This window comes from Lycium barbarum, chromosome 3 (assembly GCF_019175385.1).
Source record: "Lycium barbarum isolate Lr01 chromosome 3, ASM1917538v2, whole genome shotgun sequence".
NCBI classification, from domain to species: Eukaryota; Viridiplantae; Streptophyta; class Magnoliopsida; order Solanales; family Solanaceae; genus Lycium; species Lycium barbarum.
In genome coordinates, this window is record NC_083339.1 from 72,421,275 (window position 1) to 72,437,989 (window position 16,715).

At 35.2% G+C, this 16,715-nt stretch overlaps 1 protein-coding gene across 4 annotated transcripts; it reads left to right on the forward strand.

Annotated features, from left to right (window-relative positions):
• The first annotated feature begins 2,604 nt into the window (after positions 1–2,604).
• Positions 2,605–15,953, forward strand: LOC132631565 (probable 3-hydroxyisobutyrate dehydrogenase, mitochondrial). Of its 4 annotated transcripts, none has more exons than XM_060347144.1 (11): positions 2,605–2,849; positions 3,256–3,344; positions 3,764–3,878; positions 3,983–4,133; positions 4,718–4,800; positions 5,594–5,689; positions 6,774–6,916; positions 8,357–8,441; positions 8,945–9,024; positions 15,326–15,427; positions 15,641–15,953. In XM_060347144.1, exons 1-10 carry the CDS (start codon positions 2,745–2,747, stop codon positions 15,411–15,413), a joined length of 1,035 nt encoding a protein of 344 aa, XP_060203127.1. In that variant the 5' UTR covers positions 2,605–2,744; the 3' UTR covers positions 15,414–15,427; positions 15,641–15,953. The 4 variants fall into 4 exon arrangements, 2 of the variants coding, with proteins under 2 accessions (XP_060203127.1, XP_060203128.1); XM_060347145.1 differs by having other exon boundaries at positions 15,647–15,953; XR_009578882.1 differs by lacking the exon at positions 8,945–9,024 and having other exon boundaries at positions 15,647–15,953.
• Positions 15,954–16,715: the final 762 nt, after the last annotated feature.

A 16,715-nucleotide genomic window follows, 5' to 3' on the forward strand; every position in this document is an offset into this window, starting at 1 on the left:
AAAATGTTTCCAAAGTGGTACGTATGGCTCAAAACATAGTTTGTTACATCATAGTGTTCCGAACATTATTTCATAGAGGACAATTTCAAAATCGAAGATGCTTGGTCGAAGCTTATCCAAAAAAGAGAGCCTAGTAGGACAAATAAGGCATCTCGGGGTTAGCGGGCCCACCCCGGGTCAAGTCGAGGTGGTGAACATAATTTATGAACATTTCGGGTCTATAAGATCATACATAAAGATTTCAAAGTAATCTGATTGCATTTGCATAAGTTTCGGACGTTTGATTGCTTTCTAGCCAAAATAGGAACATTAGGCTTCAATTGAATTGAATGAATAGTAGCCATTTTCTAGATCGGATTTCGAGGAGCAGAATTGCTCCCGGGGTTCCGATATCAACCTAACATACTAAGACATGCCAAAGGAAGAAGTGGGAAGCTTTACATACCTTAGAAACGTCTTATGCTCACCCCAAAATCAAATCCCGTTTCGTCCAGAATCTGCAAATGGTCAAAGTTACCTATTAGAGATTCTTAAGCTTAAAAATTCCATTAACTTCATTTCTGCCTACCGAAATTTCGGCAGCACTTCCCCTATATATCTAACACCCCCGAGACTTAGCTCGGCTCAATAAACATCAACAACAACAACCCAAACGTCACAAACAACATAAACCACAACTAAATCATTCTAACTTCAATATTCTTCTTTACTATAAAAGTTGGCAACTTTCATTCAAACTTCACAATTCCAAACTTATGTCCACATTATTGTATTCATTCAATCATTCAAGATTATTCAATCACATCCCAATTATGTTCCAACATTATACATAAATTCAAGAAGTTCGTCACTTTCCATATTCCTTTCAAAACGTCAACAATTCCGACGAACATACTAACTTGCATTATTTCATTCCGAATTCATTAACAACAACCATAAGTCATATTTAAAGCCTTAATATCATGGATATACAATGATATACACAAATATACCAAAGGTATATACTTTCCCATAATGTTCCGAAATCATTTTCCAACACCAATTCGATTCATTAAACATCCATTTACGTTATAAAGGTCACAACAACGCAACAAACAACTACACAAGATTAAATTCACATGGCTTTGCACTTCCCATAGGTCACGGCTACAACACCAAACACACACACACACACGGCTTTGCACACACATCAAAACTACGGGATTCTCGTCTATTCTCCATCCTTAACACATTCATACCAATTCCACAACACTAAAGTAGCAAAATTCATACCTTTTCTTGAATTTCCGATTTGTCGCAAACGTGCTCCTTTCGCCAAACTAATTGTATCCCGTTGAAGAGCGTCTTGAGTACACTACAAATATGGGAAGAACAAGGTTTTTTTGAGTCATAACAAAAGCTAGAAATTGTTTTTCCTTTCTTTCCAAATGGGTTCGGCCGAGAGGGCTATTAGCTCAAAGTTGAGTGTTTTGATTTTTCTCTAGAGTTTTCTATGGATATACTCAAATATATACAAGCTTGACTAATATGGTCACATGTATTTCACATGACCATTTAAGTGGGGCATGGGCCAAGGCCTTTGGCCGGCTACCCCTTAACCTTGGGCCTCAATTTTTGTTAAATTTTTCTTGGCCCAATCCATTGAAGTCTCGTTTTGTAATTTCTGAAACTAATTTCCGAAATTCCAAATTTACCCTTGGCCTTCCCCAATGACTTAGCACCAATAGTTTCATAACCAACATAGTCATATTATCTAGAATCAAAATATTTCCTTACAACACACAAGTCTTATTCATTTTTCTCGATTTCCAAATATGCGAAAACACGGGACATAACAGTTTGAATGGAGGAAAAGTTAGGGTTTCCCGGTACAGGGAGATGAGGGCAGTACCAGATTTCTAAAAGCAGTTGAGGTCATGTTATGTTGAGAGGTAGGGTTTTGAGCTCTTAGACTTCCCATCGAGGACTGTCCATCATCTCTATTTGCAACCGCCGCTGCCGCCATAGGAACACTGGTATCCGTCCTTGAAGTTCTATCGCCTAATCCTAAGTTCATCAGCATCTCTTCTACCTATTTGGAAGATGCAGCGAAATCTTTCAGTTCGTCGAGTTTAGTACTGAACAAGTCTTGTTTTGCCTGAATCTGATCGAACTTTTTGCCGGTTTCTTCAGTGAATGCGATGAACTTGTTCTCCAGTGTTTTCAGATTCTCTGCGTTTTCTGCAGTGCGAGTCATCGCATCATTAGCCGCCATTGTTGAGCCAAAATCGTGGCTACTGATACCAAATTGTGAGGATTAGACTATTTTTGGGAATTTTTAGATAATTAATTGCAAAAAAGAAATACAAGAATAAAATAGAAATTTCAGGTTCAACATAGCATACCTTGCAAATCCGTTACAACCTCTATATAAAGGACAATACTAAGCCCACTTAACAGGCTACACGTGCCTTGGGTATTGAATAAAAGACTATCTTAATTTTGGGCCAAGCTTTGGGCCCAATACTAGCTAAACAAAAGGCCCTCTCTTCTGACCCGTCCGTGAAGCCCAAATTAGACTGAAATCCCCTAATTAATAAAATCATAAAAATACATCTTTACTTCTTCTTCCTTCTCTGTTACAGGATTGCGGTTCCAGGTCAGACAAAATCAGGAGAGTACACGCAATGAACTACTAGTAAGCTGACTCATATTTAAACAAAGGAAGGGCCCACTCTACTTCTCATCTTCAAGAATTTGCAGCTATGGCTACTTTCAGGCTCACATCACTTCACAAATTGGTTTCTTCACTTTCACCCTTCTCACCAATTCGCAGTTACTCTTCACTGAATGACACTTCTCTTTTTGGTGTAAGGAAGCTAGCTTTCTTCTCTTTTTTTTTGGTCTTTCAAGTTACTGGTCTCCTATTATTATTTTCCACTTTTAACTGGACTAACAGTAGCTGAATGCCTGAATTGGCTACTTTTAGAGTAGCTGAATTCGTTTTATCTGTTTGTTTGAAGATTTTGGACTCCTGTTCTCTTTCTGTATTCAATTTATCAATTGATCATAAAATTGCTTGATGATTTCTATTTTCCTTTACTGCCTTCTTCTCTTAAACTTAACTGAAACCGATCACTGTGTTTTTCAGTATAAAATTGCCTTCTTATTCGGCTTATTTAATAGTAACTCTCATGTCTTTTTCCTGCAATGTTTTCCTATGTCCCTACATTTCAAGTTTGCTAGTAATAATATTATTATCTGGATCTTCCACAGAGAATTGGATTTATAGGACTTGGAAACATGGGATCAAGAATGGCCGATAACTTGATTAAGGCTGGACACGAGGTTGCGGTACATGACATGTAATGCTTTTCAACTTTATTCACTTATTTATGGTTGCTTACTCTGTAAAATCAATCACACGTCAATTCCTTTTTTCCTTCTATTACATAAGCAGGGTTGGAAAGGGAAAGGGGAAGTGGATAGGGAGTGAGAATTAAATCTATAAGCCTAGGTGGTGTCACAACTTAGCTTAGTTCCATATGTAATTGGATCTAATGTAGTATCTTTCATGTAGCTATGTTGTGTTATGGAACAGAAATTGCGTGTTTGGACACTCTTATATGTGATTTTGGTGTAGCACAATGTGGAATAGGGTGGTTGAGAATAGGAATCCTTCTATATGTTGATGCGTTATTCGATTTAAAGGATTGGTCAGGTCCAAATCAATTCATATGAAGTTTGTTTTGAGTTTGAGCTCATCAGTTTTTATTTATCCCAGCAATCATAATGTTATGAAGATGTTCTCGGACAAAGGCATTCTCACGGAAGACTCGCCTTTAAAAGTTGCAGAGACAAGTGATGTAGTTATTACAATGTTACCGTCATCAAACCATGTGAGATTTGCATAACATTTTGTATAGCTTTTATATTGTTGTTGATGATAAGTTCGATATGTTACAATATTGGCCATATGAAGAATATATTCTTAATCATACAGGTTTTGGATGTCTATACTGGACAAAATGGTTTTCTTAGTGGTGGTAATCCACTCAGACCATGGCTATTTATTGATTCTTCTACAATTGATCCTCAGACATCAAGAAAGATCTCTGCAGCTGTGTCTAATTGTTCTTTGATAGACAAGAGAGGTATATTAAGTGACAAAATGAATTAACTTCACAACTTCCGCATAGTGTTGATAGAGCGTGTGATATGTATTAACTACCTAATATCTGGTCATAAGCTACTTTTATTGTATGTTATAGGCATATAAGTCACTGTTTACCTCTGTTACCCACAGGGAGACCAATAAAACAAAGCAAACATACTCCTTTCTCATCAACATCTGATTTGAAATTCCAAAACAGTTGAGCCTAGTTTATCTTATTTATGGATAACCTTTCTTCAGCATGTGTAGTTTCTTCTATGGCGAGAATTAAATGCAATCTTATGAATATGAAATCTGTTGATCAAGTTGCTAACTTGTCAACCAAAACATTGAGGTTTTCACAGTGACATGCATTTTCAGCTTTGCATGCAACATAAGATCTATACAATCTAGCGTGAGGAAGATTTTCAGAGGATCACAGACTATGTTATGCTGTTACCATTTTCGCACAAAAACATGGCTTTCTTGCAACATGTGAAATGACTATTGTTTTTCCTGTATTGGGTAAAGATTATATCCACATGATGTTTCGGTCTTTTAGCAAATTCACCATTGTCTTTGCAGATGGCTGGAAGGCTCCTGCTGTGTTCGATGCTCCTGTCTCTGGCGGTGTTCTTGCTGCAGAGAATGGGACTCTTACTTTCATGGTATTTCTACAATTTAAGCGGTTCTTAAGTGTGGTTTCATGATAATTTCACACCCACGCACTTCTTACGTGACTGGCTGTGAGACATTAAAAGTTTTGTTGTTTCCTGTTAAGTCTCAGTGCCTTCAACAGATTTAGAAGCTCATAAGCCATGGTCTCTCAAGATTCGTGTACTAGTAGTAGTAATTGTTGCTAACTATGGCCTTGGGAAGGGAGTAAAACTTTAATGTAATACCGTAGTTCTTTTCTAAGCTATCCATTTCTCAAATATTTATCCCACCTCCAATGCATTAAAGTACAAGATGAATTAACTTCTAAACTTGTTTTTAATTTCAACTGCTGGATATTTGAAAACTTTTATGGTAATTTACATTTCATGACATACAATTGAGCGTATATGAACGTTTTTCCTTTCTGACACTAATATGTAGTTTGGATATTGAATTATTCAAAGATGTTTGATATCGAAAATTTTAAATTACAGCAAAAATTGTCTGTGGTAAATTACACTGGGTATGTTGTTGTCACTGTTGTCTATGGTATATATGGCATTCCAATGAAAAACTGGATTAATGAAATATAGAATTTCTTTTTGTTTTAGTTGGTGGGATTAGGGGAAGTGGGGCTCTGTTTATCCTTATCAGAATTAGCTGACAGGATGGCACACGTATTTATGGATATCAATTGCGAGGAGATTATAATCCTATGCCAGACTGAAAATTCTCTCTTGTACTTTCTGGCTTCCAAAGTCAGATCCTTGTTGGTTTGAGCTAATAAACTACATATGCATGTAGGTTGGTGGTCCAGAGGAGGCTTACACGGCTGCCAAACCCTTGTTTCTCTCAATGGGCAAAAACACTATTTACTGTGGTGGATCGGGGAATGGAGCGGTATGTCCTGAACCTACATTTCAAAATTTGCACTTTGAGTTTTACATATCTGCTGAGTGCTTATAAAGACTTCGAAAGCCAATTCCCTTTTTTGGCCCTTCTGTTATATTTTGTTTTCCCAGCTTAGACTTGATTAGACACTGTAAGTAGAACCGATAAAACTATATGATGTGAATCAGTAGAAAACAATGTTATATGTCCAGCTTTCTGTATCAGAATAGGTAGCAGGCAGTTACTTTCTATGACTTAGATTTAGCAGCGTATGGAAGACTTTTTGCAAGTAGTATCGACATATTGTCACAATTCAGCTTCTAAGTGGTTTGGGTTTGGGACTGTGGTAGTTTAAGACTTTACTTCCAAGACCATGTTAATGTTAACTTGTATTGTTTTCAAGCAGTGTCTTGTTCATCTGGGTGTATATCTATTTAAATATTTCTATTTATACATAAATGATTTTTTTCTTAAGTTGCGTCGTATGACACCTTATCCACTACTTACACTCATACATGTTTATATCCAGATTGCACATGGCAGATAGAAGTATATGATTACCGGTCATCAGCAGGGGGTTTCTTTATGCCAGATAGAATTAGTTGATTGTCTGCATAACCTAGCTTCAATTTGTAGTCTTCTACAGCGCAATAGTTTGTATTCTGTAGTTTAAGAACTAAATACAAAATTGTATCTTGTGATGATGTCCTTAAAACCTGAATTCAAGAAATTTAAGTAGGTGAGACAGAAACTTCATAGGGGCATGGGAGAATATTAACGGAGATAGCCTCGTTGTGTTCCAAACTATTGATCCTTCATTTGGAAGAAGAGAATGAAAAGCCAATATGAAATAACTTGACCCGAAAAAAGTAAATAAGGAAAGGAAAGATCCAAAAAAATAATTTGCCAAATGATCTTTTAAGAAAGGTTTTCGAAAAAACTCTTTTTAAAAGAACCGTCTTAATGCTAACTAACAAAATTCAGATGAACTTTGGTTATAATAATAACGAGTTAATATTCCTCAAGTCCATTTCTGCCTAGAAAAAATGGTGGAAAAAAGTTAATGTTGCATTAACTCTTTTTTCTTTCTCAGACTGCAAAAATCTGCAACAATTTGGCAATGGCTATTAGTATGCTTGGGGTGTCAGAAGCCTTTGCTCTTGGTCAATCTTTGGGAATTTCAGCTAGCACTCTAACACAAATATTCAATTCTTCAAGTGCTCGCTGTTGGAGTAGGTACTCACTGCAACCTTGTATTAAATGCACTATATCATCCATAGTAAGGCAAAAGTCTTAATGGAAACCAATTTGCGTGAAAAATAATCTGCTCTAGTAAATATTTATCTCCTGCACAATGTTCCAATATGTTTATTAGGACGTTTATTTATGGTAGAGGTGTCTTCGTGTATATCTATATTTACTAAGTGAATGTGCATTTTGCTGCAGTAGTATAATACCATGCATCTTGAAAAAAGTGACTTGTTCCTATGCTCATTTTAGTTTGAAAGTTTGTTGAACCAAATAGTGAAGAATAAGAAAGTGTCTCAAAAGTTTGAGCACTCGAGCAGAAAAAAGTATCAGTGCGATAACAAAAGGACTTGCTTCAAATGTAAAAAGATTTTAGCATACTTCCAACCCAGCAATCCAAGAGCGCAAACTTAACAAGACCCTTTTCTACTTTCAATGTTGATAAGAATCTTTGATTTCCCTTATATCAAACATATAATAAGCCAGCAGAGAGGTGCTTATATTTAGATGAAACAGAGGATCTCCAATCATCAAGCTTAACAGAAATTAGAATCGAGGAATGTATTTTAAGGGATTAGGATTAGACTTCTGGGCTTCTATCATTGATATTAGATCATCGAACTTGAACAGCTTTGCTGAAGCATACCCCAATTCACACAGATGAGATCTTGGCTTTTTATAATTGAGATGATGGTCATGAGCCCTAAACATTTTAACCTTACAACATAGTTCTGTAGGTTAGAACAGGATTTAATTTTAAACTTACCCAATGCTATCAGGTCATTGATTGCTTTCCGATCACTGCCTTATGAGTAATGGTCCAATTTGTAGACTCCATATCTTACTCTTATCACTTGCAAGAAACTCAACTTAATGCAGCCTATTAGGTGATGTCCAGCGATTTCATAGGTTGTCCTATTTATGGAATAAACTTATCCACACCTGATGTGTACACCAAACTATTGAATACATGAAATATGTCTTTTACATATAATTTATTACGTAAAATGGTTAATTAATATGTATTCTCATCTCGTTTTTATCACTTAACCGTGTTAAACTAATGTTATTTGGTGTAAGCACCGGTGTGTGGGCAAGTATTTTCCTCCTATTTGTAATCCCCTCAGAATTTATCTTTCGGTGAAAATACCTATGATTCTGAAACAATATTTCAGTTTCTTGCCTTGCACACTCAAGACCTTTACCTTATCCTACTTCAAGGTTCACAATGAAATAAGTTAATTTATGATCATAACAAAAAGGACCTTAGCATACAAAAAATAAGAAAATAGATAAATGACACTCCAGGAAAGCAAAAGTATGCAAGTTAAATCTTGTCTGTAGCATCTAAATCTGTCCCTTGCTAACATGAACAAAATCCAGGTTTAGCTGATTACTAACTTTATGCTTGTGTGAATCTAATGACAGTGACACATATAATCCAGTGCCTGGGGTGATGGATGGAGTGCCTTCTTCCAGGAATTATATTGGAGGTTTTGCGTCTAAGTTGATGGTACGTGTTCAATCCTGTCTTGATATAGTACAACCATGTTATGTACCTGCTCTGCTAAGATATCGGAGAAGCTGAAGGTTCAGTTCTACATTTATAAATGCATGTCAAGGTTCACTTTGAAGCTCACCATTAATACGCATTTCTTTTAAATGTGTTCTCTGATGGGTTTTACTTCTGTCTGATTGCTGGAGATACTTTGCTTAGTCACTGTGGTAATTATGAGTATGCAAATAATTGCTCGTGTATGATGCATCTGAATGCCTATGTGTTCACTAAAGAGAGAGATCTGAGTTCATTAGGTGTACAGGGTAGCATTAATTAAACAAAGATCCGTTTCACTTTGTTATGAACTATTTCCCTTTTTCTTTTCTACTCAATTCATTTTCTCTTTCTGCTGCATAATCACTTGAAGTCACACTCTAGGAAGTCTACAATAGTGTAGTTTGTATTATAGTTTTGGGGTCTACGCTCCGTTATGGATGTTGGTGTCCTCCTCTGTTCAGGCTAAAGATCTGAACCTTGCTGCAGCATCAGCAAAAGATATTGGATTCAAGTGTCCTTTGACTTCACAAACCGAAAATATGTAAGCCCTTCCTACTTCAGTAACGAGTACATAAGATGGTTCATGTGGCATAGACTGCAGAAAATTGTAGGCCTGTGAAGTTAGAAATAAAAGCTATACTGTGACTTTAATTATAGGATCTACTTGCCTTACTAATACTTAAATGAATAAGGATCTACTGGCCGTATTATTATCTATCCTCTCAACGCATTAATCTGGGGCTTAGGCATTTTGCCATCTGTAATGTTCTCAGTTGCATCTCCTTTCACATACATGAAACTGGAGGTATACTATTCAATTACAATTGCGACATTCTATGCGAGTTTACTAGGCATTTACTACATTTTCTTGAACTATTTTCTATTTTGAACACAACCTAACAGTTATAACAGAGTAGACTTTCTGTTTTCTTAATTAGTGTACTGTGTATCATGATATCGCATGTCAGAGAGACTTCATAATATATCTGAGGAAATACTGAATGCTGGAATAATATCAGAAAGTGCTCTATGTTTTAGCTGTTATTATTGCTTTTGATGTGCTGCATTCTTTGTAGTTTGGAAATTGTTTTCTGCAATAACATCTGGTCAATAAACCTTGTTGCTGTGTATTGCTTTTCTCCAGTTAAGACATCTTGGCCATGGACTCAATCGATGTCTTTATTCAGTTTTTGGTCCTTGATTATGTCCTCAACTTTTTTGCGACTCATTTAGCATTGTAAATTGTCTCGACCATGAAGTTTTGAACACTTCACCACTATCTTCAGTTCTTGAGTCCCAAAAGAGTTTTGCCTGCAAGGAGAAGCAGGACTAGAATAAATTAAGGCACGTTACAACTTGGTCCACCATGAACCATGTGGATGCGATATGATAAATATTGGTTAGGTTACAAAATGGAGCAAAGTGGTGAATAAAGTTATAGTTGAGGGTGGATAAGGGGGCAGGTCTGCTAACATTTAAACGGGTGGGGGATACGATGATGTGATTCTTCGAGTTAACAAAGAACCAATCGACCAGGATCTTGTTCTTGAAGCGATTTGATGGGCAGATTCAAGAAACGGGCGTATCTCAAGTTATAGGCGTTGGATTAAAGTGATTCAAAAGCTATGTGAAAGATGACAATCTGAACTATAAAAATAACTATTGAATCGTTTAAATCAAGTAAGTATTGAGGCCGGCACGATGGAAAGAAAATTAAGGTTTTGGGTATGAACTAGAACGAATTTTAATCAAGAACCGCGTTCTTGAATGATCAAAACAAATAAAGTTCCTAAGTCACCACTTGAAATCAATTAACGTGATAAAGAAACACCACACGCTATTGAAAACAAGATAAAGACTATCACCACCTTGCTTGGAACCAAAAACAAGGATAAAGAACACCAAATAGAGAAAATAACTCTATTGCAAAATTTAGGTTTCTGCTCAAAACGTGAATAGTATATTTACAAGTCATGAGAACCCTTTATATAGGCCTAGGTTCTCTTCTTTTATGACTACAAATCCATATTCTACTCTAGAAAGGAAATAACTAAAAACAAGGAAAATAAAATCCCTATTCTACAAGGAAAAGAATAAAAAAAACTAGAATCCTACTAGAACTAGGATAAAAGTCCTACTAATGATAGGAAATTAAATCCTACTAAAATATAAATCAAGAAACAAGAAACCTATTTAGAAAAGGATTCAAGAAACAAGAATTGGAAATAATCTTCAAACTTGAGCTTCTTGGACTTTTCTTTTTCTTGAATTTCAATCTTGTGTTTCTTGATTTTCTTGGATTTCTTGATCTTCTTCATCTTTCATCATTCTCCCCTTGTTGAGAAAGACTCGTCCTCGAGTCTAAAGGCTCCATAAACGGTGAAAGATTAGCCAAAAAAAAATTGGGAACAACCCATACTTACCAGGCTCTAAGTTGCATTTTTCTAACTTTTCATAGAGCTTCATCATGTTCAAAGAAAACTTTGCATATGGCCGAACTAAATCCCACTTTCTTAGTGGTAACTTTATACCATGATTTCTCAAACATATCATCTTAAACTGATCTTCAATGTGTAAACCATGATCATAACTTATTTCCTTTTGATCTTCATAAATCTTGAACACTTCCGTGTCGATGTGGTATTTGCATGCAAAATCTGAGTTAGTGCCACAAAAACCTTTAAATAAATCAAATTCATGAACCTTTGGATCAGGGTTAGAGAATAAATCATGTCTTCTTATGAGCTCCTTGATGATTTTGATGCTCTCATATTTGACATGATTATAGCCATTAACCTCAATGAAATTGAGAGATATTAAATCCACACTTTCTTGCAAAGATTCAATCTTTTGAGGAATAATTCTTGCTCGAACTAGATCATAAATTAAACTCTCATTCATAGACTCCTTTTTCAGCAACTCATTCTCTTTCTCTTTCAAATATTCATACACTATTGGTCCTATGCAATACACTGCATTAGTTGGTGTGGATTAGGAAACAAAATCTGGATTCTTTTTGAAATCACTTAAAGATGGAAAGTCAATCTCACAAATAGTTGGATGCTCCAATGGATCCTCATCAAACTTTGGAGGTAAATCCTCAACTTGTGGATCTAATTCTTTCTTCTCCTCCGTTTGCTGTTCCACATTGATGGGACCAATGATTTGTAATTTGGTCACAAAAGAATCATCAACGCACTTGGATTTTTTAGCAATATCTTCTGGATTCAAGGGAACCAAATTGATTTTTTGCCCATCCTTTGTAAAAGAATAGTTATTACGGTATACATCATACTTAGCACCCCTATCACACACCCATGGTCTTCCAAGTAATAAGTGGCAAGCATCCATCTTTGTTACATCACACCAAACAAGATCGTTATATATTTTGTCAATAGAAAAAGAAACTAGGCATTGACGAGTTACCTCTACGCCATCACCATTCTCAAATTCTATGCTGTAAGGATATGGATGATGCTTGGTTGACAAGCCAAGTTTAGAAACCATCTCTTCAGAAACAACATTAATATGACTCTCATTATCAATGATCACCGAACATACCTTACCATGTGAGGTACATCTAGTGCGGAAAAGAGATTCCTTTTTCTTTTCATCTTCTTGAACCCAACGTCCTCTTCTTTCTTGCATATAATCCATGAAATTACTCAACTGTGCTCTGATACCAAATTGATGTGATTCTTCGAGTTAACAAAGAACCAATCGACCAGGATCTTGTTCTTGAAGCGATTTGATGGGCAGATTCAAGAAACGGGCGTATCTCAAGTTATAGGCGTTGGATTAAAGTGATTCAAAAGCTATGTGAAAGATGACAAACTGAACTATAAAAATAACTATTGAATCGTTTAAATCAAGTAAGTATTGAGGCCGGCACGATGGAAAGAAAATTAAGGTTTTGGGTATGAACTAGAACGAATTTTAATCAAGAACCGCGTTCTTGAATGATCAAAACAAATAAAGTTCCTAAGTCACCACTTGAAATCAATTAACGTGATAAAGAAACACCACACGCTATTGAAAACAAGATAAAGACTATCACCACCTTGCTTGGAACCAAAAACAAGGATAAAGAACACCAAATAGAGAAAATAACTCTATTGCAAAATTTAGGTTTCTGCTCAAAACGTGAATAGTATATTTACAAGTCATGAGAACCCTTTATATAGGCCTAGGTTCTCTTCTTTTATGACTACAAATCCATATTCTACTCTAGAAAGGAAATAACTAAAAACAAGGAAAATAAAATCCCTATTCTACAAGGAAAAGAATAAAAAAAACTAGAATCCTACTAGAACTAGGATAAAAGTCCTACTAATGATAGGAAATTAAATCCTACTAAAATATAAATCAAGAAACAAGAAACCTATTTAGAAAAGGATTCAAGAAACAAGAATTGGAAATAATCTTCAAACTTGAGCTTCTTGGACTTTTCTTTTTCTTGAATTTCAATCTTGTGTTTCTTGATTTTCTTGGATTTCTTGATCTTCTTCATCTTTCATCATTCTCCCCTTGTTGAGAAAGACTCGTCCTCGAGTCTAAAGGCTCCATAAACGGTGAAAGATTAGCCAAAAAAAAATTGGGAACAACCCATACTTACCAGGCTCTAAGTTGCATTTTTCTAACTTTTCATAGAGCTTCATCATGTTCAAAGAAAACTTTGCATATGGCCGAACTAAATCCCACTTTCTTAGTGGTAACTTTATACCATGATTTCTCAAACATATCATCTTAAACTGATCTTCAATGTGTAAACCATGATCATAACTTATTTCCTTTTGATCTTCATAAATCTTGAACACTTCCGTGTCGATGTGGTATTTGCATGCAAAATCTGAGTTAGTGCCACAAAAACCTTTAAATAAATCAAATTCATGAACCTTTGGATCAGGGTTAGAGAATAAATCATGTCTTCTTATGAGCTCCTTGATGATTTTGATGCTCTCATATTTGACATGATTATAGCCATTAACCTCAATGAAATTGAGAGATATTAAATCCACACTTTCTTGCAAAGATTCAATCTTTTGAGGAATAATTCTTGCTCGAACTAGATCATAAATTAAACTCTCATTCATAGACTCCTTTTTCAGCAACTCATTCTCTTTCTCTTTCAAATATTCATACACTATTGGTCCTATGCAATACACTGCATTAGTTGGTGTGGATTAGGAAACAAAATCTGGATTCTTTTTGAAATCACTTAAAGATGGAAAGTCAATCTCACAAATAGTTGGATGCTCCAATGGATCCTCATCAAACTTTGGAGGTAAATCCTCAACTTGTGGATCTAATTCTTTCTTCTCCTCCGTTTGCTGTTCCACATTGATGGGACCAATGATTTGTAATTTGGTCACAAAAGAATCATCAACGCACTTGGATTTTTTAGCAATATCTTCTGGATTCAAGGGAACCAAATTGATTTTTTGCCCATCCTTTGTAAAAGAATAGTTATTACGGTATACATCATACTTAGCACCCCTATCACACACCCATGGTCTTCCAAGTAATAAGTGGCAAGCATCCATCTTTGTTACATCACACCAAACAAGATCGTTATATATTTTGTCAATAGAAAAAGAAACTAGGCATTGACGAGTTACCTCTACGCCATCACCATTCTCAAATTCTATGCTGTAAGGATATGGATGATGCTTGGTTGACAAGCCAAGTTTAGAAACCATCTCTTCAGAAACAACATTAATATGACTCTCATTATCAATGATCACCGAACATACCTTACCATGTGAGGTACATCTAGTGCGGAAAAGAGATTCCTTTTTCTTTTCATCTTCTTGAACCCAACGTCCTCTTCTTTCTTGCATATAATCCATGAAATTACTCAACTGTGCTCTGATACCAAATTGATGTGATTCTTCGAGTTAACAAAGAACCAATCGACCAGGATCTTGTTCTTGAAGCGATTTGATGGGCAGATTCAAGAAACGGGCGTATCTCAAGTTATAGGCGTTGGATTAAAGTGATTCAAAAGCTATGTGAAAGATGACAAACTGAACTATAAAAATAACTATTGAATCGTTTAAATCAAGTAAGTATTGAGGCCGGCACGATGGAAAGAAAATTAAGGTTTTGGGTATGAACTAGAACGAATTTTAATCAAGAACCGCGTTCTTGAATGATCAAAACAAATAAAGTTCCTAAGTCACCACTTGAAATCAATTAACGTGATAAAGAAACACCACACGCTATTGAAAACAAGATAAAGACTATCACCACCTTGCTTGGAACCAAAAACAAGGATAAAGAACACCAAATAGAGAAAATAACTCTATTGCAAAATTTAGGTTTCTGCTCAAAACGTGAATAGTATATTTACAAGTCATGAGAACCCTTTATATAGGCCTAGGTTCTCTTCTTTTATGACTACAAATCCATATTCTACTCTAGAAAGGAAATAACTAAAAACAAGGAAAATAAAATCCCTATTCTACAAGGAAAAGAATAAAAAAAACTAGAATCCTACTAGAACTAGGATAAAAGTCCTACTAATGATAGGAAATTAAATCCTACTAAAATATAAATCAAGAAACAAGAAACCTATTTAGAAAAGGATTCAAGAAACAAGAATTGGAAATAATCTTCAAACTTGAGCTTCTTGGACTTTTCTTTTTCTTGAATTTCAATCTTGTGTTTCTTGATTTTTTTGGATTTCTTGATCTTCTTCATCTTTCATCATACGATCTCGAGGGACTAAAATTACAATACTCTCTCAAAACAGCATGTTATTATAACATGTCTTCTGGTTATTATCATGTCTGTTGGACTAAAATGTTGTCGAAGTATCTAAAATCCATATCTGAATTCAGCTTCACAGAGCTCTGCAATAACGGTCATGCGGCAAAGGATTTCTCTGGTGTATTCCGCTACTATTACTCTGGAAAGGATGAGCAGTAATTGCCTCAGCTAAGGTATATCTGTTGGCCAGAGTTTCTGGTTTCTTAATTTAGAAGTCTGAAAAGCTTCATCCAAGGTTACCTGCTTGGTACGCTGCAGAAAAGATAGAACTCTGTATAGTGGTATTCTTAATCCTTTAATTCTTGCATTTCAACAATTCACTTTGTTGGAATCGTGTATTCATGAATAACAGTGAAGTTAGTGGACTGATGTTTATTTTACTCCAGTTTCAGGTTCTATCTGACAGCGTGTATAGGATCTTGTGATGTTCCATGAAGATCCCACTGATGGTGTTATGATATTAGATTAATAGCTGATATAAGGCTCTCTATAAGTGGAATAATCAGTGTTGGGAAAACTCTACTACCTTATGTTTAAATTTAAATTTTTGCTTAGATATTTTAGGTTGTCGAATATGTATTATGTAGATTTTATTTTGTGTTTTAGTGGCTATTTAAAGCTTTGTTAAAAAATAAAAGAGGAGATATTCTTATTCACAAGAATATAACAAAATTGGGGCAAGGGAGCCTTTTGAAGTTTTTTTTTTTTTAAGTAACGGGTACTAAATTTTAGGAAAAGAACTTAAAAGAACTTTTCTTTGCTAGACCTAAATAAACAAGAAATGGACATCTATAACATTATTATTCATAACAATCCCTCTTAATTATCCAGTAATAAATAATGTTCGTTAAAAGCTTACTAGGAAAATGCTAGTGAATCAAAATGAGTACACATATTGAATAATATGCACATATTGTCCTCTTTGGTTAGATAGACATCATGGATTTGTTTCTTGATCTATGCCATCATCAAGCTCAAAAGTGTGCATACCATGTGAACTTGTGATATGTCTTATAAAGTCTTTTACTTTCTTTCTCCGTTCCGATGTAGAAGCATGTCAGTCTTTCTCTTTGACCCACCCTCAGTCATAAGCGTCACACTAGCCGTCACATTAAACCTTATCAGGAAAATTCAATATGACAAATCTTGTTAAGGGAAAAGCCATATAATGCATATTTTATATTTATACCCAAGATGAAAACTTGATATCTCGGAGAAAATGCATTCTAATGTTGTATATCAACTTCTCAAATGTTGAGGTTGATACTGCTTTAATGAACAAATCCATCAAATTATTACTTAAATGTACTTGTTTATGCATAATTTTTTTTTGGTGAAATGTGTTTCGTTCTATTTTCTTTAAATATGTATTTTCCTCTCAATGGATCCATAAATGCAACATTGTCTTCATATAATGTTGTTGGAATCTCCTTTTTTAGAAGAAGAACATACATTTCCTGA

Coding starts and splice junctions, on each gene's coding strand:
- LOC132631565 (XM_060347144.1), top strand. CDS start 2,745: ATGGCTACTTTCAGGCTCACATCACTTCACAAATTGGTTTCTTCACTT. Junction 3,345..3,763: donor GAGGTTGCGGTACATGACAT/GTAATGCTTTTC, acceptor TATTTATCCCAG/CAATCATAATGTTATGAAGA. Junction 4,134..4,717: donor TTCTTTGATAGACAAGAGAG/GTATATTAAGTG, acceptor TTGTCTTTGCAG/ATGGCTGGAAGGCTCCTGCT.